The sequence below is a fragment of the Odontesthes bonariensis genome, chromosome 20, assembly GCF_027942865.1.
Source record: "Odontesthes bonariensis isolate fOdoBon6 chromosome 20, fOdoBon6.hap1, whole genome shotgun sequence".
Lineage (NCBI taxonomy): Eukaryota > Metazoa > Chordata > Actinopteri > Atheriniformes > Atherinopsidae > Odontesthes > Odontesthes bonariensis.
The window spans coordinates 20,302,576-20,312,781 of record NC_134525.1 but is presented as its reverse complement, the minus strand read 5'-3'; the positions used below and the strand labels follow the sequence as shown (position 1 = coordinate 20,312,781).

Below are 10,206 nucleotides of genomic sequence, written 5' to 3'. Positions count from 1 at the left end.
AAAATGAAACTTGTTTATTAGGAATTCTTTAATGTGAACTACAAAAACAGAAAATGACAGCATGAATGTAAGACTTGTCACACTCTTTACAGGTGTGGTCTACCACATGGATGAATTCCATTGGGAGGTGATGGGGAATTAGGACACACAAGCACATTGTTTTTTTCTTTTTTTTCTTTTTACAATATACAATAGCAGTGGCCCCATCTATTTGATACAGCAGATGGCAACCCATGCAACACCCTCCACTCTTCGTTGTCCTTACATTAACATTTGGGCATAGACCTTCAGCTGCCAAATCAGTCAATCCTTTCCACAGAGAAGAATGGTAGGGGCTGGTTTGAAAATCGGTGGTGAAGATGTCAGTGTTTGCTCTTCTTTGACTTTTTGTGAGACCGATGTGGAGATCTTGATCTGGAGCGGGACTTTTTAGTTGATTTCTTGGGTGTTTTGGAGCGTGACCTCCTTGATCGTTTAGGTGTGCGAGGTGATGACGGAGATCTAACGGGATGAATGTAAGATTAAATATTCAAATTTCGGCCTTGGTTTTTAAATCAAGGGATTTCACGACTGCCTTACCTCTTAGATGATTTTTTGTTGCTGGACCGAGGAGAGTCTTTATGGGAGGAGCGGGAAGATGTGTCTTTAGAGAAAGATCGGTCGGAGCGTTCCGATCGCTCGGAGCGCTCTGAACGCGGTGAGGACGACCGGCCTCGTCTGCTGGCGCTCCGTGTTGGACTGGGAGACCCACTGTGATGTCGCTTCCTGTCAAACAGAAGGGACAAATGGTTATCAGATGACACATCACACAATTCCTGTTGTCTTTTTTTTGTCTTGTCCATTTAAAATTCCAAACTGCGTCTTAATATATTGATAAACCTGACACCACACTGTTACCAAATGGCTCTCACCTGTCCTTCCTGGTAGGCGTGTTGTCCTTCTCCTTCTTCAGCTCTTTCAACCGCGTCTCGGCTTTTTCCTTCTCCTTTTTCTCCTTCTCTTTCTCCCGTTCAAGTTTTTCCTTTTCTTTTTCCTAGGGAAAAGTAACCCAAGAAGTTAACCTACTTTCCAGTCCTGCACAAAACAAAATCTGCATCATTCACTACCTTTTGTAGTAGTTTGTCCCTGTAGTGCTCCACCTGCTCCTGAATGCTCTGGCCGGGCTTTTTGGGTCTTTTCCCAGATTCTAGTTCATCCTGGAACTTCATGACTTTAACCTAAATGAACAATGACAAATAAAGAAAAAACAGTCAGTGAAAAATACATTTAAAAAAAAAAAAGGTATCATGGTTTTGTTGCTAGGTGCAGTACATGATTGCAAAGTACCTCAATCTCTCTGAGCTTGGAGCGTTTCTCCTCGTTCATTTCAGAGATCTTCGTCTTAATATCAGAGTCATCTCTGATAGGGTTGGAGTAGCTCTGATTATCCTCTGAGCGAGGGCTCCTGTCGTCATCGTCACTGTCCTCAGCCCTTCAGAGGTAGATTAAGTTAATAAAAAAAACAAAGCACGGCCAAAGGAATTGGCAGATCTCAATAGAAGAGGGAACAAAAACACTAACTTTTTCGTTTCTTCTGGCTGTTCAAATATCTCCCATTTTGAGGTCGTCACAGCTGAGGAGTAAACGGAGACCGAGTAAGAATCACCAGCCAGGTTAAAAAAAAAATATATACAAAAAACAGCAACATCAACTTAGGTCAGAAACAAAATGCAGTTTGCAAACACTGCAACTGCATATCATGCCGTCCTACCTTGAGCCTCCAACTCTGCCTCGTCCACCGCTTCCCATTTCGAGGGCGCCACTTTGAATGTTGCCTCCTTGGACTGATCGACTGTAAACACCAGGTAAAGAACCATTTGAGTGGTTCATTGTAGAATATCTGGAGCATGATCAATGCACACTAGACTTCCTATGTCAGCCTCTGCATTACTCACAAGGTATTCCATCTATGTCTTCTTCCATGGCTTTGATAGGAATGCCATCTAGGTCATCCAGAGGGGCTCCGTCGATCGGTGCCCCGTCAATGGGCCCTGCGTCAATGGGCACACCATCCACATCCTCCAGTAGAGCACATTCTACATACTCCCCTATTGGAGCCCCATCAATGTCCTCTACTGGCTCAGGCTGATACAAAAACAGGACAGAGAAATTTCAGCAAAGAAGCATGTAGATGATGTGAGCAATGTTGTTGAAGTCTGAAGGTGTTTAGAAGGAAATGGTCATTACATCGTTTATCTCCACAGCAACACATGGAGGCTCTTTTTCAGCAGCGAGGTTAACGAGACCCAGGAAGATGTTCTGCAGCTTGATGAGGAAGGGGTCCGGGTAGACCGCCCAGTCCTCCCATGCCCGGAAACACGACATCACCCGTTGCTATGGCAGATAAGAATAGAGAGATAACAGAGTGACCAGGGTTGTTCGCCAGGTAGGTTCTCCAGCTTGTTAAGTTAAGTTTACGGAGCGAGGATTGGTACCTTAAAGTTCTCACTCTGAAGATGGCCTTGTATTGTCTTGTATGTGGCATTAAGGTCTGAGAAAATCTGGCAGAGCTTCGTCTCAAAACTATTGAGGAATGGCGCAGAGGAATTAATTTAAAAACGACAAAAATAAAGCAGTAACTGGGTTAAAGTAAACAGAGAACACCACTTACTATTTTCTGTAGTATGATGCATTGGAAACTTTAGCAGAAGAGTTGTACAGTACATCAGAAACCAGATATAACCGTGCAATCTGAAATGTGAAACGAGCAATATGAGTAACTGTTTCTTGAAGAATGTTTCTCTGGTAAACTGTATGAACAGGTTTTGGCCCTGCCTTCTTTGGTAGAGGTGTCTTTAAAATGGAGAGTGACTCTGCGATGCACTCTACAATCTCTTCAGCAGCTTCAGCGTGGGTCAAGCAAAACAACATGGCCTCTGCGATGTCTCCCCTCCTGGGAGTCAAACCACGAAGCATCTCTTCCAGTTTGTCCCGCTCACTGCGGTCATAAAGGACAGTTAAGCAGAGCAGCAGTTGCAGTTAAGGATCACAGAGCATTTATCTAACCTAACAATCTGATGAATAATGATCACACAGTAGCTCATAAAAACATCCAAAAGGCCATGATCTTACTCTTCTTTCAAGCAGCCTTTTTTGCTGCCCTCCTCCTCTTCCTCCTCTTCTTCCCCATCATCATAAGGACCATGGAGGTATGGATTAAGAGGGGGTGGGTGCCACAAGGAGCCATTTTTAAACATCCTGAAGTCCTCTGTTCGCCATTTGGCTGGTGATTCACCCTAATAAAGAAGTCAGTTATGTTAAATGTAAAAGAAATACCTGTGAATGTGATCGCATGTCATCATCTGTTCAATACTGAAGACTAACCTGTAGTATAGTGTAGAGTTTCCACCGGTAGTATACATGTGCTGGGCTCTGGTTCTCAAATAAAAATCTGAAAGAAAAAGGAAAGCAATCCCCCTCTATTAGAAACTCTGCGTAAACAACATTTGACTACCACGATGAGAATGCTTAAAACGGGTCTTCCGTGCAGCTAAACTGACCTGTACATGGGATTGTTGATTTCTCTGTTCATGATCATGGCTTCAAACATTGGACCTTCACGCACCACAAACTCGATCATGCGGTGGATGAGAGAGAGCAAATTCCTACAAGAAAAACACAGTTAAGGCAAACGGTTTCAGACTCGACTGACTCTTGAGCACTACTTCCAGCCTATTCATTAAAGCTTAATTTATGCTCGGTGGTTTGACACCCACGACAGTTGCCATGGAGAAAAAAAAAAAAAACACGTTTCAAAAAGACACGTTGCAGGATTTAACCAAAAGTATCCTGGACGTGAAGTGTCCACACTTAACAGAGTATGCAACCTAAATATCTCATCCAAATATATTATATAACGATAAATGTTTATTACGGATTTACTATCAACACGGATTAAATTAAGGATGCCACGAGACATATTATAGACAACTGCCACCAAGTGTCATGTGACCAAGAATAAATTAAGCATAACAGTAACTACACCTCTGGGCCTAGGTATAACATCAATGAATAAAGGCCAAAAATCAAAACATAAGAACATATGTTGACAATAACACATTTAGATAAATTAAAAACTAATAAAATAGTTTTTTGTGTGCAAATTATTACAAACTTCATTACTGAGTTCATGCCTGTGTTCTCTAAAGCTACAGCGCAACAGCTTTTAATTGCACATTGCACTTCTTAGAGCCTTTCAATGAAATCTTCCTGAGTAGAAATTTCACAGGAATGGGGAACAAGTGAATTAGGTCTACATTTAAAAGAAGAAGAGGTGGGCAGCTTTGATAAGACACTGTATTAGGTATGGGCCGGTATGAGATTCTGACGGTATGATAACCTTAGGCAAAAATATCACGGTTTCACGCTATTATGATTACAGCTCTAAAATGTGTATTTTGAATGTCTGTATTTAAAAACAAGAAAAAAAAAAAATGTTTCCATTAGTTATGAAATAGTATGATTCAGTGGACACACTTGGGAATTGTCTTATTACTTTCAGGATGCAATAATGATAATTAAAGATTGGTTTTATTTAGCGCTTTTCATAATACTCAAAGCCACTTCCAGTGAATGAAACAACAGCAAATTCCCCAAAGTTCTGCCAGTCTCGGTCAACGAGTTCCTGGAGTTGACGTGGTCACTGTGTTGTTTCAGTGCAGTGTCGTACAGGTGCCTGTACCGCACCTCTTCGCTGAGTCTGGATTGGAATTGGTCCATATTGTTTGTCGTTCTCCGCGCGTGCCAAGATACAAAGTTTGACTGGTGCACGACTACGCAGCAACCAAAAAACAGACGGGGGAAAAGTTTGTGGGGCTCGCCTCCTTTAGCCATCATACAGCCTGCAGAGCTGCCTGCTTGTCACTCAAAGCAAGCGGAGGTGCGCGGGGGAAGGGCACTACGCTGCAGCTGCACACGGCGTGAGGGATCTCCACTTTCTCTGACGAGACGCCACAAAAAAAATTCAAAAAAAATTTTTTTTAAAACGCTCATACCGCAGGGACGGTATGACAGAGAATTTTAGTGGTTTTGAAACCTTGACTTTTTAATACCGTGGTATACCTTGAAACCGGTAACCGGCCCATGCCAACACTATATGGACAGAAATTTTTGCCTGTGCAATGCCTTTCAATTCCCACCAAATGTGACCAATTTGATGTTAACAGTAAAGGATCTTTGGCCTGAAATAGATCATCTACTGGTGGACTTGGATCTGACTGAATATGGTGCAAATAGAATCACTTAAGGCCTTCTATAACAATTTTAAAGAAAATTCGTGGTGCAGGCTGCATACAAGTAGCCTAAAGTGGCCAACAAGACAAAGGATGTCTTCCATTTGACAACACAGATCACATTTACTTGTATTGGAGCCGATCGTACCAATGACGGAGTAAAATTCTGTATACTTTCCCAATCCATCCCATGATGCTTTTCAGGTCCCTCGCGGCTGCAGACAGTTCAACTTGTGCTGCTCACCAAGGCCAATGTCAAAGGTCGTATATAGACTAATGCTGGCAGGTTTGGATTTTGTTGGCAGGGGCCAGATTTACTGAGCCCCCGTGGAATGACAGAGGCCAAAGGGGGAGACGGTCTGAGTGAGCAAAGGCCAGAGAGCAGGATTTCACAGCTACAGATCTTGAGTCAGCAAAACATGTATGTAGCCGAATACCATCTCACTGAAGTAGATCAACTCAATTTAAGTTAATGTATGGAGTGGAACTGTGAAAGTGATGACTTTTACCTCTAAACTGCATATTAAAAAAACTATGATGATGTTTCGCTACATATCTAAGGACAGAATGAATGAAGGTGGGTTGTGAAAGAGCAAGGTAGTAAACTTCTGTCAGTATTTCTCTATGTACTAGTATGAGAACAGAGGTACAACTGCCTCAACCATTGCTCATCCACACTGACCAGCCCCCTGTAGCATGCAGTGATCAACTGATCAAACTTTTAGCTTCATTACGGGATGGTTTTTTTTTTCTCTAAGTTTGTACACCAATTTGAAAAAAAGAAAAACATGTACCTTTCTGTTGGGATAACCACTTTGACTATGGCTTGCGACAGAGTCTGTATATGAAGTCACATCAGATAATAAACATAGAATGTGAGTATTGTTAAAAAGGCAACAGGTGAAAAATATAAAAAATGCATTTCAAAGTGCATAAAGACAACAATTTTCCTTTACTGCCGTCAGCCTTACTAAAGGCCAAAAACCCTCCGATATTCATTAACACCTCACTATAACACGGGCTATCATTTCATCAAATCCACACTTTCATATACAGTGCAGCTAGAATAATTCATACTACAAGAAAATTTTTAAAAAAAAATCACTTTACAGAAATGCGTTAAACCTGCTTTGACTGCAAACTACAAAAGCTAACATCTTACCAGCACAAGTAACAAAACACTGCCTCACGCATCAGAAAATCTTTGGCTGACATTATTGAATTACCTTCTCAAACTCCTCCTTGTTTTTGGGCGGAGGAAGCAGGGGAGCACTGGGGTTCTTTAGCCTCTCCCGGGGCTGTGCGTTGAAGGGCAGGCCAGAGGGAGGAGGTGGGAGTGTATGCTCCATCATGGAAGGAGGGATGTAGATGGGGTGGGGTGGAATGGGCACACCTTTGCCCCATCCTAATTTCATCTCAAAGTTCATGATCATCTTTCCTAAAGTTTAAGAAAATACATACAGGATATGTAGTTATACAAGGGCTGGAATAACTACCAATATATCGTTCCATTAAAAAAAGAAAATATCGATAGGTACCATTTAGGTTCTTGAGTGCTCTCTCAGCATCCCTCCTGTTCATGAAAGCCACAAAGCCACAGTTCCGCTCCCGAGCTCTCTCCTCATCTGTCCTTGGCCACATGATTTTCACACTGGCCAGTGGGCCGTAGCGGCCAAACTCTTGACAAAGCATCTCCTCATTCATCTACAAAACAACAATGATGCAAGTGGGTAAGATATTTGCACAGCACACCAACAGAAAAATTCAGCATAATTATGGGACTTGTGCCACGTCACACTTTTCTTTTCAGAGCAAAACTAGCTCCGTCTGCACTTTAGCATATTTCCTTCTGAAAAGCTACCTGTGGATTGATATTTCCAAGGTACAAGTTCGTGGTGGATGGGTCTCCGACGTCATGGGAACCTGGTGCGGAGTCGTCCAAAACTGCAGACACAGAAGGGAGAAGAATTTCCTGCGGCTGTCTGGCAGTGCAACTGATTTTCTTGGCAAGTTGAAGATATTCACGGGCACTATATTAAGTCAAAATTACCACTGGATGGACGGTTTCTTCTTGAAGAACCATCCGCTAAAAGAAGCAGAAAAGCAGTATAAATTTATAAATGTTTCAGGATAAAAGGGGACACGTGGGTGGGGTGGGGAGTGGAGTAAGGTGTGCTGGGCAGGGCCAATTCAGGATAAGTAAGTGCGTGTTAAGACATTATTGCAACTTAAATGCACTCACATGAGCGTCTTCCCTCCATGCCGGGGAGAGGTTCGAAACGACTAACACGTCCTTTCATTTTGTGCCTTTCATCCCTTTCCTCCTGGATTCTATAAGAAATTACACAAAGTATAATCAGTACAATCAATGTTCACAGTACATCTTCTGTCCTTTCAGAGCAAGATCTATGAAAGCACCGATTCAAGTGCTGATACATACTGCTTAAGTTCTTCTTTAAAGAGCTCTAAGTTACTCTTCTTCTTCTCCTTTTCGGTGGCCTTCTTCAATGTCTGAGACACAGATGGGGGGGAAAACTCGTACAAAGGAAAAACAAAGCATACTACAGTTGTGACGAAAGATGCAATTTGCTGACAATGAACGTACTTACATTTTTCTTGTCTAATGCTAAAAATTGAGGTGGGGTATCCAAAGGCAGGATGCTTTTAGTCTGGGTATCGAAACGAGACTTGGGCTTGTATAACTTTCCTTTTTTTTCATCAGAAGCTGCTTCCTCTACAAAGAGAGAGAAAAAAAAGGCATACAATCTTTAGTGGGAATTCCTTCTGCCTTGCAATATCTTACAAGTGTTACTCAAATGATGACAAATATAGCAAAAACAATGCTGCCAGCCAATGTAAAACACTACTATGAAATTGTTGGCATTTTTGTATTAATTTTTTTTAACAAAAAATTTGTGACCACATTAATTTTTTTAAAGACTCGGCCCAAAACGCAAACACTGACATGCACTCCAGATATGTCCACCTTCAGTATAATATTGATATGACCTTTAACAGTGCAGATAATTAGCCATGACAATGTGAAGTCACTTAAGAGAAAACACTGCTGATGTACCTTTTGTTGCATTTGCAATCCCACCGCGCACAAACGCTTTGACTTTGCCGTCTCCTCCTCCTTCAAAAGCAGCAAGAAACTCTTCATAAATCTCCGCTGCAGCCCGCTCATCTTCCTGAACACAGAAAATCAAAGTAAAATACACAAAAAAAGCCAATAAAAGTATACTTCAGTGGTGCGCCTCACAGATAATATACAGAATTAGTGAAATGGAAGTTCAAGCTTGCCTTTTTCTTTATTTCGTCTTGTTCCTTCTTGCTTAAGGTCCTTTTTGCCACTGCCATTTTGCCAATGCTAAAAGACTTCAGTTTGCTCTCAAGCAGCGACTGTCGAAGTAAACAAAGAATGGCTGGCTTTCAACAAGTATTTTCAAAACCCCCCACCATAACGCTTAGTGTTTGCGTTAACACATACAGAAGAAATGTGTAGAGATCAAATGTGACAATCAACCTCAGCTTCACAACGTGACAGTGTCCTGATGACAGATAGCAGTGGCTTTGTCCACAACTGTGACTTTCGCTACGTTATAAAGGGACTTTGAGTGCACTATAAGTTTGCTATCAATAATCATTATTTGACATTCTGTGAGTTAAATTTGCAGCATATCTACTGTTCAGCTAAAGCTGGACGACTGAACTAAACTGACTAAAGGCCTAACAGGTCGATGTGAACTGACGCGCCACTGACTGAAAACATCATGCCGAGCTAATGGTTGTTACAGCGGCTAACGTTGACATAACGTTAGGCCACAAATTCCCTGTTATGCAAGGTACCATTTACAACCTCCAAAACATATACACCAAACTCTGACCTGAATATTAGTTGTATTCGTATCAAGTACTTAGCCAACTATATCATTTTTAAGTCACCTGCTTAGGGTAGTCTTGCTTGCCGTAGCTAATTCGTTAGCTTAGCTTAGTTTAGCCCGGCAGTACTAAACTGGCTAGTGTGGTTCGTTGTAGCGCGGTGGCACTTTGCTAACATCGTTGCGCACACTTATAATTCTTGCTTCTAGCGGGCTGCTAATAAGCAAATAATCGAGATTTTCCCGGCATATTATAATTTACGTCGTTTTCACTATATATGGCACAACTTAGCAGGTGCAAAAATAAACAGTAAATTTCACCTTAGCGCTAGCTTTTTGAGAGCCAGGCGTTCGGTCCGCCATCTTTTGTGGAACTAAAATAAAATCGATCATCGATTGGATGATAGTGCCTAACTTAAAACTCTAGGCAAAGCAGTCAATTACCGAGTCGGTGATAAATCGGGATCTTATCCGTCTTGTCAGCTTGAAAAGAAGTTGCGTGTGTGTTTTGGCATGAATAGAAAACTGTAAAAGCGGGTAATCATTTGGCGAGACAAAATAAAAGTGTATTCTAAAACTACCAATGAAATTTACAAAGTTATGTTCAAGCAGTTGAAAGCCTGTGCCATTTTACTTCTCCGCGTGCATAAGATATTCAGTTTTCAGCAGCTCTTGTCTGTAAAAGCCCCTTATTGTGTGGTGTGGAACTTTAAATAAAAATATGCCAATTATCATTAGAGTTTGCTATGAGATCAACATTTTATTACAAAACAGTGCTGGCAACTCATGATATGCACACATAAACTCAACAGAAAAATCCAGTCTAGAGATTCGTCCCAGAGAGCAGGCAAATCTGTTTTTTCTATCTGGGTTAAAATGGGAACATAAACTGCATCACAGATTCTGCTTGTCGTAAATTTGCTCCAGCAGGTGGCGCTGCAGTCTGTGTCTCTCACCTGGCAAGCATATCCTGACAAGTCATGGCAATTTCAAACTCTAATATTTATTCTGGCCTGTTTCAGCTGGTGTTAAATGTATGTTCCTGTTAAATAAGT

The 10,206-nt window shown here is 41.6% G+C and overlaps 1 protein-coding gene across 2 annotated transcripts; it reads right to left on the bottom strand.

Annotated features, from left to right (window-relative positions):
* Positions 1 to 10: 10 nt before the first annotated feature.
* On the bottom strand, positions 11 to 9,544 carry u2surp (U2 snRNP-associated SURP domain containing). Of its 2 annotated transcripts, XM_075452019.1 has the most exons (26): positions 9,473 to 9,544; positions 8,574 to 8,672; positions 8,347 to 8,461; positions 7,880 to 8,004; positions 7,711 to 7,781; positions 7,513 to 7,601; positions 7,321 to 7,356; positions 7,132 to 7,214; positions 6,809 to 6,974; positions 6,497 to 6,708; positions 6,065 to 6,108; positions 3,540 to 3,644; positions 3,364 to 3,430; positions 3,112 to 3,275; positions 2,815 to 2,977; positions 2,651 to 2,730; positions 2,475 to 2,562; positions 2,227 to 2,373; positions 1,935 to 2,124; positions 1,751 to 1,831; positions 1,561 to 1,612; positions 1,327 to 1,471; positions 1,107 to 1,217; positions 912 to 1,033; positions 580 to 765; positions 11 to 501 (listed from the first exon to the last, which is right to left on the bottom strand). In XM_075452019.1, the coding sequence occupies exons 1-26, from the start codon at positions 9,542 to 9,544 to the stop codon at positions 363 to 365; spliced, it is 2,952 nt and encodes a 983-aa protein (XP_075308134.1). In that variant the 3' UTR covers positions 11 to 362. The 2 variants fall into 2 exon arrangements, with proteins under 2 accessions (XP_075308134.1, XP_075308135.1); XM_075452020.1 differs by lacking the exons at positions 6,065 to 6,108; positions 6,809 to 6,974; positions 7,132 to 7,214; ... (5 more) ...; positions 8,574 to 8,672; positions 9,473 to 9,544 and having other exon boundaries at positions 6,497 to 6,584.
* Positions 9,545 to 10,206: the final 662 nt, after the last annotated feature.